This window comes from Vombatus ursinus, unplaced genomic scaffold (assembly GCF_900497805.2).
Source record: "Vombatus ursinus unplaced genomic scaffold, bare-nosed wombat genome assembly UNPS02010193.1, whole genome shotgun sequence".
Classification (NCBI taxonomy): Eukaryota; Metazoa; Chordata; class Mammalia; order Diprotodontia; family Vombatidae; genus Vombatus; species Vombatus ursinus.
In genome coordinates this window covers 3,348,337-3,373,049 of record NW_020949971.1, presented here as the reverse complement: position 1 = coordinate 3,373,049, position 24,713 = coordinate 3,348,337, and the positions used below count along the sequence as shown (strand labels likewise).

The 24,713-nt window shown below is 53.2% G+C and overlaps 1 protein-coding gene across 1 annotated transcript in view; it reads left to right on the top strand.

The window, feature by feature from the left end:
- Window positions 1-11,313: 11,313 nt before the first annotated feature.
- Window positions 11,314-24,713, top strand: part of DUSP4 (dual specificity phosphatase 4) — a 17,118-nt gene continuing 3,718 nt past the window's right edge. The window contains exons 1-2 of the mRNA XM_027853742.1: window positions 11,314-11,758; window positions 24,167-24,312. Of these exons, the coding sequence (XP_027709543.1) occupies window positions 11,314-11,758; window positions 24,167-24,312 (591 nt within the window). The remainder of the gene's footprint in view (window positions 11,759-24,166; window positions 24,313-24,713) is intronic.

The window sequence follows — 24,713 nt, the reverse complement described above, 5'->3', positions numbered from 1 at the left end:
GCATGCCAGCCTGTCTGCTGGCCTGTCCTCCAGGCAGGACAGCTTCTAAGGCTTACATTTAGCGTCCCTGAAAGTTAGTGTCGGATTAGCTGTGACTCCATGAGTGGTAGATGGGAATGAGTGCATGGATGACTGAGCCTGGAAGCCCAACATGGAACCTGAAAACCAGTAAAGCCACCTCCCTGAGGATGTTGGGTTTCAAACAGAAAATAAGACCAGAGGAAGATGGTGGCCCACACTGGGGGCCTTGGCTCACTGCCACCACATTGGCCACAACAACCCGTTTCTCAGCTGTGGTTTCTGTTATTGAATGTTTGTGGTGATTTGCCCCCAAAGGCTCCTGTCCAAATCCTTGGGATAGTGACCAGTGAGGAAATCTGCCCATATATATTAAAGTTATGCTGGATTTGGCAGGGGAGAGGAGTGGTCAGTATCTGTGTTGACAATTGGGCCCCCTAGGTCCACAAAAGTAAGCCAGCTTCATTCTTTTCAGGTTAGTGAACACCCCTGGGGCCATCTTGGATGGCTTCCCCTTGTCATTTCTTGTATTTGGACAGGGGTTAAGAAAATCCACACAGCAGCGGGGTACTCTCTCCTGAAACGAAGCAGCGGTGTCTCAGTGGGCACATGCGCCCCGGTAAGCATCTCCCTCTTGGGATTGGAAAAGATCGGGGTGGTAAGGCAAATGACTTGGACACCTCCCAGGAGGCTGCGGAGTAGGAGTCAGGCAGCCCTGTGGGCCTTGGTGCACCGACATCTGGGCATGAGCAGGAGCCAGAGAAGTCGGCAGTGGAGGGCTGGGATGCGCTGGGCTGTTAGTGCACCCAACGCGGTGGCGACTGGGAGCTGCACAGCTTATGGACTTCCTGCTGGGCTTGGAGCAGAGACAGGAAGTCCAAAGGGGGCTCTGGCCCACCCCGCTCCTTCCTCGCAATTCCAAAAAATCATTTCAGGCGCATCTGACTCTTTGTGACCCCCTTTGGGGTCTCCCTGGAAAGGATACTGGAGTGGTTGGCTATTTCCCTCTCCGGCTCATTTTGCAGATGAGGAAACTGAGACAAACAGGGTGCAGTGACCTGCCCAGGGTCACACAGCAGGTAAGTGACTAAGGCCAGATTTGAACTCAGAACGTGAGTCTTCCTGACTCCAGGCCCAGCACTCTATCCACTGCGCCACCACTGTAGAGTTTTAGCGTCAGAAGGGACCTCTGCAGTCATCTATTCCAAACCACACCAGAACAAGATAGGGACAGGGGTTGCACCCGTGATTTTACTGCTGTAGGGCCCCCAGGGAAGGAGACTCCCTGAGAGGGAAACACCCTCCACCAGTCCAGGTTAGCACATTATAACCTAGAGAGTGGCTGAATCCAGCGTGTGGCCATGGCCCCTCCCTCGGAGACCTTCATTGACCGGCGACCAGCCCGCTCCTCCATGAGGCTGCTCTGGTGGCCGGATCGCTCGCACACAGTTATTGCTCCCGGGCCTGGGTCCTGCGCTTGTAGGGAGGGGAGTGGACACATTAGGTCTCCCCTGCTTTGCCCCAAAGGGGAGAGGCAGGAGCAGGGCAAGGAAGACCAGAAGAGCCAGCCATCAGCGGAAAGGGCTGCCTCCGGGGTGATGAGCTCTCCCATCCCTGGAGGTCTTCTCACCAAAGCTGGAAGGCTTCTTGTGGGAGACGCTGGAACTCCTTCCCCGGCAGCCACTCACTCAATACCATCGTCACGCTCCCCTCTCCCCAGCTTCTCCCGGCCCCACAGGTCCCCAAAGGACGCGGCCTCAAGGCCCAGAGTGTCCTAGTCACCGTCCCCTCTCCAGCCTGTCCTTCCTGAACCATTGTGCAAGCTCTGGACCCACCTGCCCAGGTAAGGTCGGAGGAGGGCAGAGTACATGGTGACCTCAGTTCCAGGAAGCCCTGCCTCCTTCCTAATGCACCCGATGGCACGAGCTCCATTTCTGGCTGCCCCGCACACCCTGCTGACTCACCCTGAGCTCATGGAGTGGATGACGGTCCAGACACTAGCAGTGACAAGTTCAGGGTTGGAGTCTGAGCTCACTCTGCTTCTGAAAGCCCATGACCTTTGGCCAAGTCTCAATCTGTCTGGGCCTCAGTTCCTCATCTGTAAAGTGGGAGAGTATGGTCAAGGACCTTGGAGGTCTCCTTCAGCTCTAGGGTCCTTGAGGCACGGACCATTTGTCCCTGTATTTCGCAGGCCCAGCTCAGTGCTTGAGCTCAACGCTAGTGGGATGAATGACCTCAAAAGTCCCTTCCAGCTCCAGTTAGAGGGTGTGTTCTCTGAGGGCAGGAACTGTCTTTTGCCTTTCTTTGAATGCCCATTATCACAGTGCCTGGCACCCAATGGAGTCTCCATAGGTGCCCCTTTCCTGATGTCCCCAGGCCCCCAGGTTCTGCCCTGGGCTATGCCTTTGGAACCCTTTGACACTCCCTACAGCTGGCCAGGATGCCTGTCATGCAGTGCCGGGCTGAGCCGCAGGCAATGAGAGAGTCACTCACTCTCCCCCTGGCCAGGCGGGTGTCTCTCTCTAAGGGCAGCAGTGTGGTCCCAGCCGGGCTAGAGTAGAGCTGGCCACTGGATCCCACCTCCCCCCCGGAAGGGATTCTCTCCTAATCCAGGGAGGGGCCAGGTCAAACCAGGTGTCAGGAGCCCCCTTGGTTAGAGAGGAGACCCCTGATGGGGAAGTCACTTACCCAAGTTCACACAGCTGCAGAGCGTCATGATTCAAACCCAAGCCCTCTGACTCAGTACCTTTTCTATTCAAGTTGGAAGAAACCACTTCTTCCCCATCCTGTCCTTCCTCCTCCCCCTGCACCCTCTTTTCACTTTAGATAAGGGGTGCTTCACTTCTTAATGCCCTGGACCTTTAGGGTGTCCCTTCATGGACCCCTTCTCTGAATCCTGTTGTTAAATGCATAAAATAAACCACATATGATTGTGAAAGAAACACATTCTATTGAAATGCCATTACTACACTTTTAAAAAACTTCGAAGACCCCGGATTAAGCCCCCCTGTTTTAGAGGGAGACCATAAAGCTAGGTAGGGACAGAACCCTGAGGACAATCCATGATGTGTAGTATAGTGAAAAGAGTGACCTCTGAACTCCGAGGACCTGAGTTCAAGTTCTGACTGCTATTTACTCTCTGTGTGGCCGCGAGCATGTTTCTTTGGTTTGGCAAAGATAGAGACAGGGAAGTAAGAAGAGGAACAGGTGTTCAGGGAAAGAAGCTGAGTTCAGTCGGAGACACAATGAGCCTCACAGATGGGGCAGTGTGGTCCAGTGGACAGAGACCCAAACTCGGAGTCACAAGACATGGGTTCCAATCTCAGCTCTGCCTTTTACTCTCTTTGGATCAATCCCTTCCCCTCTCTGGGATCCAATTTCCTCACCTGTAAAAGGGGGGAAGGCTGGACCAGATGGCCTGGAAGGTCACATCCAGCCCTAGCCTGTAATATTACAGTATGATCTTTTAAGGTCGTCCAGGCAGAGGTGTCCCATGGGCAGCCGGAAGGGCGGGGCTGGAGAGCCCGTTGTCCCCTAGGGTTTGGGCATCTGCCCCATGACTGTAAAGGGCTAATGGACACCCTTTCACAGTGGCCTGGCCATCGACGGTCATCGAGGCCCTGAGCCCTAAAGGCCACAGCTGAGTCATTGAGGTGGGAGCAATCTGTGTTCACAGGAGTGAAGAGGGGGCTACTAGCCCCCTGCAGTGGGCAGCTGACCTGGGCTCTCTGGCTGCTCTGGGCCTGGCCTTGTCCCTGGGGACAATGTCCAGCCAGGCTGAGGGAGAAGGAGCTTTCAGGTCCATTCCTTTCTGTGGGGGCCAGAGTCAGGACCAAAAAGGCCAGGCAGAGTTTGTGGATGGCCCCCAGCCCCACTGCCACCCCAGGAGCCCCCCAAGAACAGGGGAAGCTCTTCCTCCAGAGGAGCCGGGAGAGGTGGGCCAAGAACAGTCTTTCCACTCTAGACCTGAATGTCTTTAAGCTGGTCACAGCTCATAGACTAAGACCCAGAAAAGATCTGTGAGCTCATTACTGCAGATGAGGAGACCGAGATGGGGGGGGGGTGGGTGGCTGGGAGAGGGGAAGGGAATCTCTTGACCATCACTGGCCGCAAAGCTGGCCCTTGAACATGCAGTTCTGGCTCTGGAGCGAGGGCCCTGCTCTCAGTAAAGGTGGGGTGTTCCTCGACTCTGGGCCACCCTCCAATGCCCTCTCCTGGACCCTCCAAGCCCTTGCCCCCCTGGGCACTGGCTCGGGATGGTCCTGCTCAGCCAGGGAGGCTTCCAGTGAGGGGCTCAGGGTCCGACTCCATGTGTCTCCCCCACGTCAGTCGGGACGAGCTGGGACGTTGGCAGCCGAACTCCCCTCTTCAGGCAGGAAGGGCCTGCTTTGGGAGGCTCCAGCCACTGAGGACTCCCAGGCCCCAGGACTGTGGCCATCTGTCTCCGTTCACACACACTGCTGGGTCAGGGCAGAAAATGGTGCAGACCCAACCCTTTCCTCCCAGGAGTCTTCAGGCCCTGGGCTTCTGAAGGGCAGGCAGTGGTCCTTGTTCCTCCAGGACTGACCACCTCCCAGTCATTACCACTGCCATAGCTGGAGAGGACATTGTCAGTCAACGCCCCGGGGGCTCTAATCGCCATCTCCCGGACTCCAGGGCACAAAGCACCCCTTCCTGGCTCCCCGTCCCCCTTGATTGGTGGTGTCTCCTGGTAGCAGAATGGCAGTTCCTTGAGGACAGGGGCTCGCTTGGGTTTGCACCCCCTGCTGTGCTCTTTTCATTCCTGCTGCTACAGATGAGTCAGGGAGCTCCTGTTATTATCATCCCCATTCTACAGATTAGAAAACTGAGACTCAGAGTTGAAGAGACTAGTACAGAGTGTAACTCTGGTCTGAAAGGCCAGCGTTTCCTCCCCCCCCACCCCCACCTGGCTCAGTACATAGATTTGGAGAGGATCACATTTCCTCACAAACGGAAAGAAATCCTTTTGAAAGGGAGGGAGTGTGAGGGTGCTGCCTGGAGGCAGGAAGCACTTACAGCCCTTTAGCTTGGGTTATTTTCAGAACAGCTGTCTCTGCTACACTTGAGCAAACTTCTGTGAGTTGCCCTTGGTGCGCCCAGCTCAGAGGAAGCAGCTGGCGGGGGCCTGGGTGCGGGTCAGCAGCCAGGCTGGGCAGGGCAGGGGCCACACCAGTACGGGGCGGAGGCCCCCATGGGTTCAGTGGGCCAAGATGAGGCGAGGAGGCTCTGGACACATGTCTCTGTGTGGCCCAGAAGAGCCTGGGCTGCCTGCACCAGGGACCCCAAAGAAGGTGACTGGAAAGATGCCCCTCTAGGGAGGACGTGAGACGAAGGGGGGTTCTTCAGAGAAGAATGGGAGAGGCAACCTGGACACCGGTTCTGAATCCAAAATTTCCCGATACAGCGCCTCGAGGCCAGCTTGGCTGACCTGTCCTTCAACCAGAATCCCCCCAGACCACAGGACCCGCCTCACGCCCTCCTGAGGATGCCCGTCGGCCTTCCAGAGCACGCCAGTCTGGCAAGCCTCGGTCTGCCTGGCTACAGTTTGCACCCAAAGCACCAGGTTTTGTCCTCCAGGGTTAAGGGAAGGAGTCGCATCTCCCTCCTGTGTTTCCATTCACTTAAACACAATTCCCATGCCCTCCACTAAACCTTCTCTTCTCCAGGCTAAACACCTCCAGGTCCTTTAATTCTTATAGAGTGAGCAGGCAGCTAGCACAGTGGTCAGCACACAATGAGTGCCTCAGGTTCCTCTTCTGTAAGGTGGGTGCAATTCAGTTAATCAGAGAAAGAGGCAAAGGAAGCTGACTGTCAAGAATGAGCATTACATCCAGAAGCCTGGGCCGAGAGGCTGGTGTCGCACAGGCCAGGGATGAGGCCTGAGCAGAGAGCAGCGAGGGGGGGGAAGCCTTGGGCCCCGCCCTTTCTGGTACTAGAGAAATCAGGGAAGTACTGAGGTGCAGTCTGGCCCGATACCTCGCTTCCCTGGCGCTGAGGCAGGCAGGCTGTCCGGGTCCGAGGGGAGGGACGACTTCCTCGTGGAACAGCCGGGCTCTTCCACAAACCTTCTCTCTGTATCTCTCCTCCGGTAACCAAGGCCCTTGCCATGGCTGGTGATTAGCTTGAGTGAGCTCTTGGACTGGCTTAGAGTCTGAGGCTCGATGCCTCCCACAAAGGGAAGCGTTTACTCTGTTGTTGGGTTGGGTTGCTTTGGGTTGGCTGAAGTTTGCCTGAAGGATGGAAGCCGGGTGCTGGCAGTCCTGGGATTTCCCTGGGGGCCGGAGGGGCAGAGAGCCCAGGGGGAAGCAGAGGCCTCCCACACTGTGCCTGGGTCTTTGTGCAAGGGGGAGCCCCACACCAGGCACAGAATGGACTCCAAGGAACCTTCAGGGCCATCCTGAGTCTACTCAATGATCTGCTCATTCTGAAGAGGAGAAAATTGAGGCCTAGAGCGAGGGACCCTCCCAAGGCCACTTAGCTCGGACATGAAGTCAGGCCTTCTGCTTCTGCCCCCACCTGGACCCTGCTACAGCTCCTGGCTCCTTTCTGGGCCTCCCCCAAACTAGGAATCCCGAGGAGACTCCCTTCCCTTATCGATGCTCCCTGAGGCTCTGTAATTGCCTCATTGCCCTGGGTCACTGCCCTGACCCAGGAGACCCGGGACAGGACAGGGTTCTCCAGGACCTCCAAGCTGGGCGGCCCTCAGAGGCCAGCCAGGCCCACAGAAACTCCTGCTGCAGCATCCCCCACAAGTGGATGTCCAGCCCACTCCAGGGTCTGGGAAGGGCCCCAGAGGCAAGCCTGGTCCCTCCTGATCAGCCCGAGCAGGTAGAAGTTTTCCCTAGAGCAGCTCGGTCTAGGCACTGCCTGCTCTGGGTCAGGCACAAGACCAGACTGGCCTGCTACGGTCACTTCACCTGTTCAGGGGACCTCCCAGGGAGGAAACCCCTCCACCAGGGCAGATCAGAGCCTCATCTGCCACTGACATCTGGGGCACTCAGAAGCTTGGTGAGGAGCCCAGGGTAGTGACGATGATGATGATGATGATGATAACAACAACAATAATAATAATCACAAGCATTTATGTAGAGTGTGAAAGTTTGCCAAGCACTGGACAGAGGTTATTATCGTTTGATCCTCACAACCACCCTGGGGAAGGTGCTGTTATTATCCCCATTTTACAGGCAAGGAAACTGAGGCAGAGGTGAAGTGACTTCTCCAGGGTCACACAGCTGGTCATTGTCTGAGGCTGGATCAGCTGCCTCCGCTCTGCAGCAGATCAGGTGTGGCACCTGCAGGGTCTCTGGGGGATTCAAGTCAGAGGAAGGCCTCGAACCCAGGCCTCCCAGACCCCAAGGACAGCCGGCTCTCTGTTGACTATGCCAAGCTGCCTCAAGAGGAACTAGACCTTGAGCCCTTGTTCCAGAATTTCCCTGGACCCTCAGGCTCATATGGTGAACGGGAATAATAATGGGGACAGCCCTGGGCTGTGAGGAAATCACTGGGTAACTCTGGCACCAAGGCCCCGTGCTGCCCCCTCTTCCGGGACACCTGGAAACCAGCCCATCAGTTGGCCCTTCAATGTCTTGGAGCCGGCTATGGGGCCCACGAGTGACAACCTGCCAGCGCTATACACCCGGCCTCTCGGGCCCCACAGACCTGACCAGGGAGGGACAGAACCAGGGGAGACTGGGAAACAGCAAAACTGGCCGGCTTCTTAGCCAGGGCTGCCTCTCCCACTTAGCACAGTGCCAGGCCCCCGTGGGGCACTTAAGTCTTCATCAACTGCCCGATTGACTGAGAACATCTCTACTTTTTAACGGTCTGCTTTTCCAGATGACTCCAGGAGGGAAGCTTCTCCCTGGAGCTTCGTGGGTCTGGGGGCCAGGTGGCTGGCTGCAGTGGGCAGACAGGTATCCAGGCTTGGGCTCTAGTGCTGGACAGTCCCTTGGAGATCATCCCGTCCAATCCCATTTATGTAGAGACACCCTCCCTACTCTTTGCCCGATGCCAGGTGCCCAGTGCCAGCCTTTACTCCCATGCCTTGTCCCTGGTCACACAGATCATACACCCGAGGTCTGTCTTCTGGTGTGAATCCAGGAGTCTTTCTACTCTCTATGCCATTAACATTCCTGAGCCTCAGTTTCCCTCTTTGTCCAATGAGGCCGGTAGACTGGGCATGAGGGACCTATTGGGGTTGTTCAGACAAAGAGATCCATAATCACCCTGGGAGGCATGCATTACAGAGGTGACTCTTTAGTACTGTCTGGCAGGCTTTAGTCAAAGACAAATGTGCGGCGCCTTGACCCCACTTGATGGGATGTGACTCGGGAGGGTGACTAGCTTCTGTGACTGGTTCAGGGCCATTCCCAAGCACCCGAAAGCTCCCAGAGTGCTCTGAGCCCCCAAGGTGAGGCAGCATCCCTGGGGCAGGTCCAGTCTTCCCAGCCTGAGGACAAGCCCCTCACCATCTTTCAGTTAGACGGTCAGTCAACAGATATTTATTAAGCACCTACTCTGTTCCAGGCTCTGTGCTCAGTGCCTTCTGAGTACTTAGTGAAACCTTCTCTATGGTCCCCAGGGCTCTCATCTAGGTGTGAAAATTCTCTCGCAGTGGCTGTAAAAACAAAACCACCGGGCTCAGATGACTGACTGCCTCAGAATGATCCCCCTCCAGCAGGGCAGACACCCTCCCTACTCTCTGCCTGATGCCAGGTGCCCAGTGCCAGCCCTTTACTCCCAGCCCTCAAGGCTAGGATCCAGTGCCCACATGGAGACTCCAAGGACATTTGACACACATCTGCCTCTCTCCCAGGTTGGCCACCTACGGCTTGCTACACCCAGGCAGAAGCAAGGATGCCAGCTCAGAGAGCAGGCAGGCTAGAGGAAGGAATGTACCTACCTCCCTGATCACCCACTTTCAAGGCAGCTGCTGATTTCCTAGGTTGGCCCTTTCCTTTCCAGAAGAATTTGGTTGGAAAGGGTTGGGATTGCTCAAGGAAAGTAGATATGGGGGTACCAGGTGGCTGGCCAGTGCCCTTCCAGGAAGCCAGGAGGAGAAGTTGAGTTGGTTGTTCAGATCCTTGGGCGTTGTGAGGCCCCCGGCCAGTCAGCCACAGGCAACGCTGTCACTGCTGCCATCCAGGCGGAGGAGCCAAGAATCACTTCCTCTTGGACCCTGCTGCTGTCATTTCACTCTCTCTCCATTAGGGTGGGAGCCAGGCTTCTGTAAAATGAGATGGCCACACTGGACTGACCATGGGCTCTTAACCCCCTGGGTCCCTGGATGGGTTTCAGGGCATCGGTGAATGTGGATGGGAGAACATTCACCTTGGGCTCCCACTGTAATGCCATGCCTTCTGTACCTATCCAGGGGAAGGGTCCAAGGCTTCACCAGACCGATTGCTAGGGGGTCCAGGATGCCCCTAAAAGGTTAAGAAACCCTGGATTAGAGGATTAGAGATGGATGAGCACACAAAGATGGGTCAAAGGACCTGGGAGCGCTGGGCCCAGAGAAGCCTGGGGACCGGGGACACAAGCCCATTTTATGGTGTTTGAAGGGCTGCCCCCTCTGTCTGCTCTGGGCCTGGGAGGGCAGAACCAGGAGCTAAGTGGAGAAGCTGGGGAGAGGTGCCTAACACAGTCCCATTCACATGTTGGCCACTTGATAAATGCCGACTGATTGGTTGATTGATTATAGATCGATTGACGGGCTCTGGGCCTGGCTGTCACACTTCCTAACAACCAGGGCTGTTCAAGTGTAGAAAGGTCTGGTAGGGGTGGGGGCTGGGGCCATGCACCCACCAAGCAGATCTTCCAGCTCTGGCTGGCAGACCATTTGTCGGAGATGTTGGGGTTCTTGGTCTTGGACTGGTGGCCTTGGAGGTCCCTTCCAAGGCCAATTCTGGTCATAATCTGGTAGGACGCTCATGCCTCCCCTTCTGCCCCGTCTCCATTAAGGGAGTGGGAAAATGGCTGGAAGGCTCAGGTTTCTTCAACACAGACTTTCTAGGTGCCTTGGGTTCAGTTACACCGTTCTCCACCCTATTTGTCAGGGACTGAGAGAGGATAGCAGCAGCTATGGGTGGCGCTACGGAGGGGGAAGGGAAGAGAAGAAAGAAGGGGAGAGGCCAAAGGAAAGAATGGGAGAGGGGAGGGGAGGGGAGGGAAGAAAGGGGGGCTGGGAGCTAGAAACCACAGCAGTGGGGAGCTAGGGGCGGCCAGCGCAGGAGAAAGCTTCGGAGTCAGATCCGAGCGAGGAGGGGACGGATCTGGCTGGGACGGGCAGGGGAAGAAGGGAAGAGGGCACCGGGGCCTGGGCTGGCACCCTGGCTCTCCCACCCCCACGGGACCCAACGAATCCCGAGCCGAGGAAGCCAGGGCTGCCCCCTTTGCTCCCGGGTTTGGCGAAGGTTTCTGGCACCTGCTCGGTTGAGCCAGACCAACCCAAACCGTGCCCAGACCAGTAGGGGCAAAGGAGAGACTCCAGCGCTTCTGAAGTCGGCCAGCGGGTTTCCTTCCCTCCCGGACCCCTGGCTGTGGCCCAAGTCTCTTGTGGTCGATAGACGGGGAGGGCGGGCGGGCCCTGTGCCCGGCTGGCCCTTCCTAGTGTTGGCTGAACGTTGGGCGCGCCGTCCGTGGGCCATCGGATCCCGGAGCTCAGCGCCGGGAGGGCCCTTAGAGAACACCAACTGAGGCCCAGAAAGGGGGACGCCACAGACCCAGGTCCCTGGGACGGACGCAGTGCCCTCCGAGTCTCCACCCCGGACCCTTGCCAAGGCATCGATAACCTCGTCGAAGATGAGTTGGGGGAGAGAGGAGAGGTGGCTGAAACGTCCACGGCGAAGCCCGAGAACCCGCCCGGGCCCACCCTCCAGCCCACGCCCACCCTGAGCCCCCAGCTCTGGTCACACAAAGCCTCGGGCCGCCCAGGGTCGCCCCGGCCCCCAGCCCAGCGCCCGCGCGGCCCCGCCGCCAGCCCCGATTTATGAATGGCCGCGAGCCGGGGATCCTCCGGCCCATTGTGACGTCAGCCCCAGACCCCGCCCCCACCCGGGCGCCTCTCCATTCACGGAGGGGGAGGGGCGGGGCCTGGAGGGGGCGGGGCAGCCCCCCCGCCCCCCCACCCGGGAGCCAGAGGATAAATCCCGGAGCCGCGGGGGCGACGGGCGCGGGGCGCGGACACGGCAGCGGCGGCCACACGCTCCCGGGGGACCCGCCGCCGACGACGGGGGACGGCGTGCAGCCCCGCCGGGCGGCCGGCCAGCGGGGGCCATGGTGACGGCCGGAGAGCTCCGGGAGCTGGAGGGCAGCGCGCTGCGGCGGCTCCTGAGCCGGGACGAGCGCGAGCGCGCCGGCGGGCCGGGCGTCGGGCCCGGCGGGGGCACGTGCCTGCTGCTGGACTGCCGGCCCTTCCTGGCCCACAGCGCGGGCTGCATCCGCGGCGCGCTCCCCGTGCGCTGCCACACCATCGCGCGCAGGCGCGCCCCCGACGGCCCGGGCCGCCTGGAGCAGCTGCTGCCGGCCGCCGACGGGCCCGACGCCGAGGCCCGGGGCCGCCGCCTGCGCGCCGGCCTCTACGGAGCCGTGGTGCTGTACGACCAGCGCAGCCGGCGCGCCGCCGAGGCCCTGCGCGCCCCCGACGGCGCCCTGGCCTGGGTGGTGCGCGCGCTGCGCGGGGCCGTGCCGCGCGCGCCCGCGCCCCTCTACCTGCTCCGAGGTGAGCGCCGGCTGGGCGGGAGGGGGGGGGGGGCAGGTCCAGCTCCCTCGGACCCTCGTCGGGGGCGCTCTGGGGCGGGGGTCCCGTCACCACCCCCTGCCCAAGGATGTGGACGTGGGCTCGGTGCGGGTGGGAGCCCGCGGGGGGAGGGGGCAGGTCCGGCTCCCTCGGACCCTCGTTGGGGGGGCAGGGAGGGGCGGGAGCTGGACACAGCGAACGAGGTCGGGCCCCCTCTAGGTCTCCCGCCTGGGCTCAGGTGGCCGCCACCTGGTGCCGCCCCGGGGACCCCTTTGTTTAAGGCCCAGCGGGACGGCACGAGAGGCCAAGTGACCCCCGAGGTTCCTTTCAGCTCTCAGGCCTCTGACCCGCAAGTGTGGGTGCAGCCAGACGCAGTGCGGAGTGCCGGAACCTGGGTTCAAAGCCCAGCTCTTACAGGCGTGGTGGTGGGGTGTGGAAAAGCTCCTCAGGTTTAGAGGCAGAACTTGTTCACATTCTGCCTCGGACACTCAGTACCTCTGAAACCATGGACAAGTCCCTTCACGGGCCTCGGTTTCTCCATCTGTAAAATGAGGGTCAGGACTGGATGGTTTCCCAAGGACCCTTTCAGTTCTGTGAAGCCCCCTGTGCCGCTTTCCCCTCTTTCCAGGAAACCCTTGGCTCTCATGCCATATCTCTGAGTGCCAGGTGAGGGGATGTGTTCTAGGCGCCTGCCCTTTCTAACCCAGGCCATTATCCCCTCCTGAAACCCACCAGCTTCCTTATATCCCAGAATCCAGAAGCCTGGCACCTCCCAGGGTTTCCCCTGGCAGACAGAGCCCAGCCTCACGGAGTGAGCTGTTCCTAGTCTCCCAGCCCAGCCAAGTGGCCCGTGAACCATAGGGGCTCTTGTTACCGCACATGCTTCCGGGCCATTTGCTTCATCAGCTGTTGACAAAGGCCAGTGACCTGTGGTTGAACTAGCATCCTTCGGAGGTTGTTTCCCCTGCTGTAGCCCTGACTCTCCCTTAGATTCCCCGATTTGCCAGCAGTAGCGAAAGAAAGTCACACAGCCTTGACCGAATCACAGGTGATGGGAAGGGGGCAGCGTGTTGGCTTGGAACAGGGAATGTCAGAGGTGGAAAGAAGCTTAGAACAGAGCTTATCAGAGCCGTGAGTGGGCCTAGAACAGGAAATGTGGGAGGTGGGAAGGACCTAAGAACAGAGGAGGTCAGGGCTGGAAGGGGCCTTGGAACAATGCATTGTAGATAGGATGTGAACATGAGAGTACCAAACATGGCAGACCCTCAGAGCTAGGAGGGACCCGAGGTCTCTAAATGATCAGGATTAACTCCTTTGTTGTACAGATAGTCACACGGGGAGTGACAGAACCCGGGGAGTCTCTTGACTCCTTGCTTCTGGCTCCCTCCTACTACATACACCATGAAGCTTGTCTGCTGGCTACCAAAAAGCAATGAGAAGCGTTGCCTTTTTCACTCCTGTGAGAAACAGCAGCACTGCCCACTTCACCAGGTTATTCTAGCAAGGGATGGAGAAGACAGTGCCATTCTTTGAGTTTTTTGGCTGTTGTTCAAATGCTTGGGTCCGACTGGGGTGCATTGTTCCTTTTTTCCGAGTTCTTGTGATTGACCAGCCCCCAGCAATCTCCATTGTCTCCTGCTGGTGAGGCTATTATAGAGCCCGTGACGGAGAGGGAGGGAGAGAGGCAGAGGGAGAGAAAGAGAGAGGGACAGAGGGAGGAAGAGAAGGACAGAGGGAGAGAGACGGAGGGAGGGAGGAACGCAAACTGTGTCTGCTGCTGGCAGTGGGGTATTCTTTGGAGCTTGATCTGGAGACAGCTGCTCAAAGTCCCGTGTGGTTCATTGATGGTTTTAGAGCAGTTGTCAATCTCATCAGTAGGCCCCTTGGCCTACAAAACTCTCAAGTATGGCCTAGACCAGATTAAAATGTTTCTTGGGAAATAAGAAAAAAAATTAATAAAAAATACCTTATTATGATTTAATGACCCTTATTTCTATTTTGAGTTTGGACCAGCAGTTCCATAGAGTTCCACTGGTGGGGGCTCTTGCCCCCAGAGCTATTGATGGGAACATTATTATTTATAGGATCCTGGATCTGTAGCTAGCTGGAAGGGACCTCAGGGCCCATCTGGTCTGACCTCCACTTTTTATAGGGAAAGAAACAGGCCCCAGAGATTCTCGGGTGGTTTTGTTGTTCAGGTGTGTCCAACTCTTCCTGACCCCATTTGGGGTTTTCTTGCAGAGATACTGGAGTGGTTTGCCATTTCCTTCTCTAGCTCATTTTACAGATGAGGCAAACAGGGTGAAGTGACCTGCCCAGGGTCACACAGCTCATAAGTGTTTGAGGCCAGATTTGAACTCGGGAAGATGAATCTTCCTGCCTTCAGGCCCCATGCTCTGTGCACTGCATCACCTAGATGTCCTAGGATGGATTCTCTCTAGATCTGGAAGGGGCCTCAGAGGCCAAGCCTGACCCCTTCTTTTTATAGAGGAGGAAGCTTAAGCCCTGAAAAGAGAAGTGACCCTCCCTACTGGCTCCCTCCCGTTCCCTGCCCCTTACTGGTACCCTCTGTCCCTGAAGGGAAGCAGGGAGAGTAAGAGGACATCAGGATCAGTGTCTAAGCCCTTGGCAGCTTGGGATGATGGGATTCCAGGGCCTCAAGCTCCTGAGACTTTGCAAAAGAGACATTTTTGCTGTTTCTGACCCTCCCCCCACCACGAGAGGTCAGTTAGCTCCTCTCACTGTCTTCTCTCAGGCTTGATTAGGTGGGTGGTAGGATGGGCAGCCCCAGGGTCATGCTCTGGGAAGTATTAGACCATCTATTCAAGTTTCCTCTTGAATCTTATTCACCACCTGACTGCCCGCTTCTATTATCCCAAGGAGCCGTGTGGTTTGGCTGCCCATTTAACTTTGGGCCATAAAGGCTCTCTTGCCCTGTCAGGGACTGCATCCAAGATTTCTGGACCACCTCTCTCCTTTCTTCTCCACAAGAAACGGAATCCTTTGTCAAATGTTACGCTAAAATGGAGGCGTACTATAATTATAGAAAGCCCCTCACCAACCAGCATAGTAGTCCTACTAACAAAGAAAATAAGGTTGGTCTGCCATGACCAGGCTTGAGAAAACTGGGCGATCTCTTTACATTCATCAACCATCTCTTTAATCATCTGTTTAGGATTTTTCCCTATTAAAAGTCTCAATAACATTTTAAAAATATAACCTTTTGAAACAACTCTAGCTTGTAAGAGTGAAAGGACTGAGAAATGATATAGACATGGGAGAGAGACCCAGTATTCCATAGTGGTTACCATATTACCCAGAAATTGTCTCTTTCAATGACTAGAATAGACATTTAAAAAACCAGGATGGAGTCTTGAACCTGGCCTTTCTTCCTCCTCTCCTTCCCCTCACCCAAGTCCATCAGCACCAGCATGATTCACTTTGATCCTGCATTCACCAGAGCCAAGATCTCGCCTTGGCTGTTGGTGGAGGGTTTTTGCTACCTTCCCGAAAAATCCCCCAAGGGGAGCTGCCCAAGGTGCTGATCACCTTGCTGTGCTTTTTATTCTTCAGGTCTGTGGTACCAGGGTGATTTCCTCTGCTATTTCTTCTTCTTGCTATGAAACCTGCCCACATCTTTCCATCATAAGTACTTCTGATGAGCATATTTTTTTGGACATGCACCACCTGTCTGCCCATCAACCAACATGACAGAGTCAACTCTTATAAGAGTTTAACGATTATGCTCAGATATAGTCAGAATGAAAGCAAACATGTAAACACTTCTCTTAGCGAACAGGCATGAAGAATATGCTGCTCATTTGTTAAGCATGTGCTGAATGTTGGCTTTATATAAACTTGGCAGGGTGCCCTCTTTCTATGATATAGTTTCAGTTCTGCTAAGACGTGACTACAGCTTGGTTGGTCGGTATCTGATGTCATTGACCTGCTGTCTGGGATAGGATGACGAGGCATCTTCCTACCTGGTGTGGGGAGGAGGCAGTTGCTGTTGGGGAGGATGGATCAGATCAGAGTTAGCCCTTTTTGTCCTGGACTCCTTTTGGAGTCAGGGTGAAGCCTGTGGATCCCTTCTTGGAAACATGTTTTTAAATGCTTAAAATAGAATACACAGCATCACAAATGAATCAGTTATATTGAAATTAAGATGCACTTCCCTCCTGCTGCCCCATTTAATTTCATGAACCTCCTGAAACTTATCAAAGGACCCCCGGTTGCTTAGGTTAAGAATTGCTGAACCGGATCATACAGTTACGGGAATTAGGGCTGAGAAAATTTCTAAGAGCCCATCTAGAACACTGAGATCATCTGAGCAGTAAATTTTTAGAGCTAAAACTGACTTCTCAAAATCTCTTTCCAAGGCCTCTGGTGTGCTAAGGATACTATCTTGGACAAGGGTTGGCAGAATAGAGTATGGCTGGGAAGGGTAGCTTCCAGAGATCTATCACCTTCTGAAGAAGTAGGTGGAAGGAGTGAACATCTGATCAGCCAGATGCCCTCAGCTCACAGGGACATAGGCAGCTCCCTTATTCCAAGCAAGTCCTCTTGGCCTGTGGTCATAAGGGATGATGATGAAGCTACATCTTCTCACCCTTCTCAGCCTCTCGACCTTATGCTGCTTGTGACCAACAGTTACCTTTAGTGCTAGTGGGATGGAGTGGTACTCACTGGCTCACCACCACAAAATGGCCACAGCTTCTAGGAGAGGCATCTCGGAAGACAAGCAAGCACTCTAGACAAGTGCTAGATTTGGGAGAGCTGAATTGGAGCATGGCTCACATACTCCTTATTGGACATCATTGTAGATCATTCATCCATCTATCCATCCATCCATTTAGTAAAAAAAATAAGCCAAGCCTGCTCCATATGAATGGAGCTTTCTTGGGCCCTGGGGATGATGAGAATGTGTGCACCAGCCTTTAAGGTTTGCCAAGTGCCTTCCATACAGTATCATGTTTGTGTACTTCAAGAACCTAGTGAGGTCAGTACTATGGGGATTATTGTCTCCTTTCCATGGAGGGGAGAAAGTAGAGGCTCAGAAAGGATTGTAGAATCATCAGTAAATAAAGCATTAAGTGCCTACTGTGTGCTAGGCACTGGGGATACAAAAGCAAAGAGGAAATAGTCCCTGCCCCCTAGGAGCTTACATTTTGTCAGAGGAAAGAAGATGTGGATATTTAGATATATATAAGACTGACACTAATTTGAAACAAGGGACTGTGGACCAGAGAATGCTCTAGTAGGTTAGGGGGAGGGCAAGAAGGACCTCCTACACAAGGTGGAGCTTAAGCTATGTCTTGACAGAAGCCAGGGATTCCAGGAGGTAGAGATAAGGTAGGGGGAACATGCCAGGCACTGGGGGGGCAGGTTGAACACTAGCATGGAGATGAGAGATGGGGCATGAGATCTGCAAGAACACTGAGTAGGTTAATATGACTGGATCATAGAGTGAGTGGAGGGGTGTAAAGTGTAAGAAGACTTGGAAGATAAGGAGCCAGGTAGTAGAGGGTTTGTTTCTGGAGGTAGTAAGTAGGGAGCTACTGGAGTTTATTGAGAAGGGGAATGACACAGTCAGACCTGCACTTTAGGAAAATCACTTTGGCAGCTATGTAAAAGATAGACTGGAGGGGAGAAAACTTGAGATGGGAGACCATTTAGGAGACTACTGAAAGATGGTGAGAGGCTGAACTGGAGTAGTGGCTGTATACCAGGAAAATGATGGTATGTAAAATATGTTGTAGAGATTGAAATAAGATTTGACAACTGATTGTGACTGTGTGGGGTGAGTGAGTGTGGGGGTGAGTCAAGGATGGCACCATGTTTGTGAATGTGGATATCTAAAAGGATGGTGGCTGCCTTGACAGAAAGAGAAGTTCAAAAAGGTGGGGGGGGTCACAAGATGGGGGGGATAATGAATTTTGTTTTGGACACATTGAGTTTGAGATGCCTTTGGGACATCCATTTGAAAATGTCCAGTAGGCAGTTGGTGATGTAAGACTAGACCTCTAGAGAGAGATCAGGGCTGGATGTATAAGTCTGGGAGTCATCAGCATAGATAGTAATTGAATCCATGGAAGATTATTAGGTCACCAAGTGAAAGAAAAGAGACTTATGATTCACCCTTATTTAATGTGTATAAAATGGAAGCTGACATCACAAAAGAGAGTGAGGAGCAGACAGATACATAGGAGGAGAACCAAGAGAGAACAGTGTCATGAAAACCTAGAGGAGAGAATTATCAAGGAGAAAAGATTTATGACAGTGTTAAAGGCTTCAGAGAGGTTATAAAAGGATAATAATTGAGAGAAGACCATTAGAGTTGGCAATTAAGAGATCACTGGTAATTTTGGAGAAAGAAATTTCAGTTGAGGAGGTCAAAAGCTAGAATGCAAACCTTTGCAAAGGTCTAAGAACCTTTGGGTTTGAAAAGAGGATGAAAGGAGAGGACGTGGAAGCACCAAATGTAGATGGCTCTTTCCAAGAGTTTGACTGAAAAAGAAAAGAGAGCTATAGGAAGGCAAGCTTGCAGGGTCAAAAGTGCCTAGTAAGGATTTTAAAAATTCAATATTTTATTTCCCCCCTCCAAATTACATGTAAAAACAATTTAAAAATTTTTCATTTTTTAAAAATTTGAGTTCCAAATTTTCTCCCTCCCTTCCCTCCTCCCTTCTTGAGAAAGCAACCAATTTGATATAGATTGTACATGTACCACCATGGAAAACATTTCCATATTAGTCATATTGTGAGAGAAAACAGACAAAAAAAAACCCCAGGAAAAATAAAGTTTAAAAAAGGATGCTTCAATTTGCATTCAGACTCCATTAGTTCTTTCTCTGGAGGTAGATAACTTTTTTTATCATAAGTCCTTCAGAATTGTCTTGGATCATATGGTATTACTGAGAGTAGATAAGTCATTCACAGTTGATCATTATACAATATTGCTGTTACTGTAGACACTGTTCTCCTGGTTCTGCTTATTCACTTTGCATCAGTTCATGTAAATCTCTCCAGATTTTTCTGAGCATTCTGCTCGTCATCTCTTATAGTACAATAGTATTCCACCACAATCATGTATCACAACTTGTTCAGCCATTCCCTAATTGATGGGTAGCCCCTCTATTTCCAATTCTTTGCCACAAAAAAAGTTCTTATAAATATTTTTGTACATATAAGTCCTTTTCCTTTTTTATTTTTTTAATCTCTTTAGGATACAGACCTAATAGTGGTATTGCTGAGTCAAAGGGTATGCATGGTTTTATAGCTCTGTGGCCATAGTTCCAAATTCTAGCAAGAGTTTTTTTAATTTAATATTTTTTCCAATTACACATAGAAACAATTTTAAACATTAAAATTTTTTTTGAGTTCCAAATTCTCTTCCCTCCCTCTCCCCTCATTGAGAAGACAAGCAGTTTGATATAGGTTATATGTGTACAGTCATGCAAAACATATTTCCATTTTAGGTATGATGTGAAAGAAAACAGATTCCCCCCCCCCAAAAAAAACCAAACAAGGAAAATAAAATTTTTTAAAAGTGTGCTCTGATCTGCATTCAGACTTCTTTCTCTGGAGGTAGATAACATTTTCCATCATAAGTCCTTCAGAACTGCCTTGGATTGCTATATTGCTGAGAATAGCCAGGTCATTCACAGTTGATCATCATACAATATTTCTGTTACTGTTTACACTGTTCTCCTGGTTGTGCTCACTTCACTTCCTAGCAAGGATTTTTTTAAGGATAAGGGAGACTTGGGTGTGTTTGTAGGCAGCAGGAAAAGAGCCAATACAGAGAAATTGAACATTAGCGGGGACTAGGTATGATCATAGAGACAGTCTGCTAGAGGACAAAGATGGAATGTCTTGGCAAGGAGACAGCCTGCCTCTTCATCAGAGACTGGAATAAAGAAAGAAAGAATGGAGAATGGATTTAAGGGACCATGAGATGAGGAGAAGGGAAGGAGAGGAGCTCACAGGAAATGATTACAGTTATCTCCATAAAGTATGAGGCAAAGTCCTCAGCTGAGAGGCTGGGATGGGGAGGAGGAGTTATGAGAAAGTTGAGGAAAGAAGAGAAAGTTGGAATAACCATTGAAGTGAGTGGGATACTGAATCAATTTGGGAGGAGCAGAATTGCCTTGCTATAAGGAGGGCCCAGTTGAGATCAGATAACAGAAATTTGTTGTGACATCTGTGGGACCCCCTCCAGCTCTATTCAGTAGCAAATGAATAAAATCAAAGGAGGTAGTTGATGGGAATGACCCAGGGCTGGGGGTTGGCAGGGTCTGAATAGCTGTACAACAAAGAAGCAAGAGGTTAGAGAGTAGAGAATAGTGTAGAGTGGTTCTGATGCACTGAACGGTCAGTATTGGGAAGGAAGGGCAAAGTTGTTAGCCTAGGAAAAGCTAAGGGGTTTGAGTGAGATCAGTGAGAGGAGTGGAGGAGTGAGGAAGGAGGAGAGATGGAATGATAGGCAATTATTATCAGATAAAGGAAATTCAGAGTCCGTGATCATGGAAGCAGGGGTAGGTGGTGGCAAGATCAAGGGGTAACGGTTCCTGTGTGTAGATGGAGGTGGTGATGGGTGTACAGTAGATCAAGGGGCTGGGAGGTAAGTGTGTTAGAGGGAACATCAGTATGTATGGCGAATCCCCTAGTGTGAGGGCAACAGTTGGGAGTGAAGAAAAATGGCGAGCCAGCCACTGAACTCACTGCCTAAGGAAGAAGCATGTTGTAGGGGTCAGAAGGTAACAGTCATAAGGATCTAGGTTGAGAAATGAATTGAACAGTGTGAACCTCAAAGGAGTGATGGTGGTCAAGGGAGAGCCTGGAAGTGGCAATGGGGAGCAATGAATATTCCTACTCCCCCACCTTGAGTTAACTGGGGGAGAATGTGACCAATCTGGAAAGGAAGTCTGGGACTCATTGTCATAGATACAGGGTTCAAAGGGAACTTAGAGGGTCCAACACCCTCATTGTGTAGATGAGGGAAGTCTAAGACCCAGGAGGTGAAGTGTTTTGTCCAAGGTTATGAAAGTAGTGACAGTGAGGATTTGAACTTGGGCCCTGACTGCACATCTCCAGGGCGCTCTCCATGGCTCCACTCTGCATCTAGGAAACAAATAGAAGAGTTTTGAGGGAGTGTGTGTTTTACCGGGGGGGGGTGCAGCATGCACCTGGAGAAGTATGCCTCAGTGAATCTATGATTTCATCCCTTCTGTGGTGCACACAGCACCCCCTGGTTCTGGCATGTTATCCTGTGTGACACTGGAGTGAGAGGATCCAGGTTCAAACCCTGCCCCTTGGACATACTACTCTGGGCAAGTCACTTCCTCTCTCCCTCATTTTCCTCCTCTGTGAAAGGAGAGGCTGGATTCAGTGGCCTCTGTGGGCCTTTCTTGCTGTGGACTTGGGGTCCTGGGATTGTGTCAGGCCTCTGGGAGTCTCCCTTGAGACCTCTCAGCATCGCTTGCTCACCGGTGAAGCATGTGGGTGTGCTCTGTGATGTGTAGCTGTCCCTGCACAATTGACTCCGCTCTCCCCTTCTCTCACCTCCTTCCTCACTGTACATGTCAGGGTGGGCCAGAATCAGATGCAGGCGGCACCCTTCTCTGCCCTGGCTTGCTCAGAGGTCTCCAAGGGGGGAGTGGGGGGCAAACAAGGAAGTGGGTGGTGGGCAGTCAGGGAAGGCTTCCCATAGGAGGTGTTGTCTGAAGAGGTAAAGGGTAAGGAAGGAGGTTATTCCAGACAGGGAGGAAAAGGAGCCACTGTGATCCCACACTCTTCTAGGGGATCTCTTAGGACTGTAGAGCAGGGACAGGGAAGTCTTTGAAGGGTGCCATTTTCTTTGGCAGTCATTCATGGGCTTGCCTTGCCTGTGGAGGGAGGGAATCTGCTCCTCCTGAGATGCAAGGTCAAGGCGAAGCTGCTTTCCTCTCTGGGCCTCAGTTTCCTCAGCTGTCAAATGAGCTCTCGGTTCCCCTGGAGCTGTGACATTCGTTGACCAGATAAGCCTTTACTAAGCACCTCTACATCCATGAGGCACTGGGGAGACAGACATGCATGAAAAGCAGCCTTGTTCTCAAGGTGTTTCCATTCACCCTGCACAAGTAAATACATGCAGGTGTTGGTCAGGAGTAGTGATTGTGGTGCTTAGTGATCGCTTGGTGAGGAAAGTCCTCTCAATGCAGACTGACCCCTGTTGTGCTTGGAGAATTCCCTGGAACGTTCTGAAATGATTCGCCCAGAGTTCCACAGCCAGGATGTGCCGCTTGAACCCAGGTTTTCTTGGCTCTGAGGTCAGCTCTCCTGGACTAAGCAGGGCTGTCTCTTGCAAGCCTCATTAGAATGAAAGGAAAATGGAGGCAGGAGAGAGTCCTGCAACTGGGGAACAGGGAAGGCTTTGTAAAGGAGATAAACCACAAGGGAAGACCAAGATGCCTGGAGGAGAGAGTGCATTCCGGGCTTGTGTGACAGCTTGGGCAGTTGTATGGAGGTGGTAGATGGAGTAGCCTGTGGGGAGCAGATGGCAAGCAGAGCTAAGGCCGGAAGCTGTGTCTTCCCACGCCAACCCCCGTCCCCCAGCTGCCCCATCAAGCCCAGCGGAGCGCACGGAGAACTTGAAAGCAGGTCTTCAGGACTCCATTTACTACAGTGTGCTGCCTCGATGGCTGTGATGGGGAAAGGGAGGCCCAGAGAGGGGAGGAGGCTTGTCCCAGGTCTCCGAACTCTAGGTCTAGAGTTATTTCCATCATGCCACACTGGCCTCTAAACAGGTAGTTTGGAGCAGTGGAGTGATCCGGCCAGGACACACTCAGAACAAAGAGCCATTGTCTCCAGAGGATGCTGTTGTTACCGTTTTGAGCTGCCATGGTCCCCAGAGAGATTCCATCCAACCTCCCCTTCTCTCTACTCCCCACAAATGTTTTCCTGAAGCCCAGAGAGGCCAGAGACCTATGTGACCTTGGCCTAGCCCCTTCCTCCTTCTGGCCCTCAGTTTCCTCCCCTGTAAAGTGAGAGGGTTAATCTTAATGTCCTGTAGGCTCTCTTCTAGTTCCAAATCTTAGTCTCTCTACAGGATTCCTTCCTTGGGCCCCACTAAGATCCCTCCAGCTCCTCTGGGTCTGTTTTTACTTAGCAGCTGTGAGGAACATTGGCCCCTGACCAGTCCCTTCTTCCTGGGCTACTAGGATGTGTTTGGAGGGACTGAGGGAGGTGTCGGGACATGAGAGGAGGTGGCCTGTTTTCACTGTTGGCTTGGAGGGTGCTTGCGTCGGCACTGAGGGGGCCAGAATAGGGGGAGCAGCCTGCAGATGTCTAGATCTTTCAGGAAAGTCCTCCAGGTGGCCACTCTGGTTACTGCAGATCTGACTATGGCATTCCCCTCTTCAAGAAGCTTCCAGGGCTCCCTTTTGCCTAGAGAATAGATGTCTCTAAACTTTGTGTTGTTGAGTTGTTTCAGTCACGGCTGACTCTCTGTGACTCCATTTGGAGTTTCCTTGGCAAAGAGACTGGAGGAGTTTCATTTTACAGATGAGGAAACTGAGGCAAACAGGGTTAAATGACTTGCTCAGGGTCACATAGCCAGCAAGCGCCTGAGGCTGGATTTGAACTTGGGTCCTCCTGACTCCCAGGCTGGTGCTCTATCCACTGAGCCACCTAACATTCCCCTTTCCACATACACCAGGTAGGACACTGCCTAGTCAGACGCCCTCAGACAAATGGACGTCATTGTTGGAGGGAGGCTGTGTGTACTGGAGGCATCACTGGGAACTTGGGAGTGCTACATATGCGTTTATTCTTTCCCTGGCCAAGTCCGAGAGGTGTCCCACAGCAGGGGCCTTCCTAAGGGTGGAAGGGGGTGCATGGAGAGTGGAGCAGGACTGATGAAGGTCACGGCTCTAGAATTAACTGTCATCTAATTCTACGGGAGTGGAAACTGAGGCCCAGGGAAGGGCTCTCTAGCCACTACTCAGTTCCCTGACATGAAGCATTGTGGTTTGCAAGGGTCTTGTGTGCTGGGAGTGGGGGAGGTACAAAGTTGGATAGAGGCCAGGCTTTGCCCTCAAGGAGTGAAAATCAAATGTACGTGACTGTGACAGGAGGTGAAGAGGGGCTGAAGCAGAGGGCTTAGAAGCTGGAGGAGGAAGGAAGGACATTGAATGGAGAGGGAACTGTAGATGATGAGGATTAGGGTTGTGATGAGCAAGATTCCATTCTAGGATGAAGGGTGGCATGCACAAACTGACTGAGAGGGTGGGGGTGGGGGGAGGAGGGGCAGAGGGAGGTCCATTTTGTCTGGCATGGCTTTGCATCCAAGGAGGCTCAAGTGTCCCACCCCCAGCCCCTCACCACTCACCTCTTGAATCTCCTCTGCAGGTGGTTATGAGAAGTTTTCTTCTGAGTACCCAGAATTCTGTTCCCAAGCCAAGTCCCTGGCCACTGTTTCATCTCCTATTCCCACCACCATCCCAGAGCTTCCTGACCTGGGCTCCAGTTCCTGTGGCACCCCGTTGCATGACCAGGTACATTTGGGGGAGTCTAAAAGAGCCCCGGGATGAGGAGGGAAGGCTGGCTGCAGCCAGCTGTTCTTAGAGAGGTCCCTCCCAGGGGCCAATGGGGGCTGGAATTGGTAAGAGGACAACAGCTAAGGATCCCCACTCTGGGTCAGCCCAGATGTCTCCACAAAAATGACATGCATTTAAGGACCTAGGATTTCCTCAGTGGGGGCCTCCTGCTGCTGGAGCAGTGTGGCCCCTCTGTACCTCACTATAGAACCTCTCCACACTTCTCTTAATAAATGCTTTTCTATCCATCCATCCATCCGTCCATCCATCCATCCATCCATCCATCCATCCATCCATCCATCTATCCATCCACCCACCCACCCATCCATCCACCCATCCACCCATCCATCCATCCACCC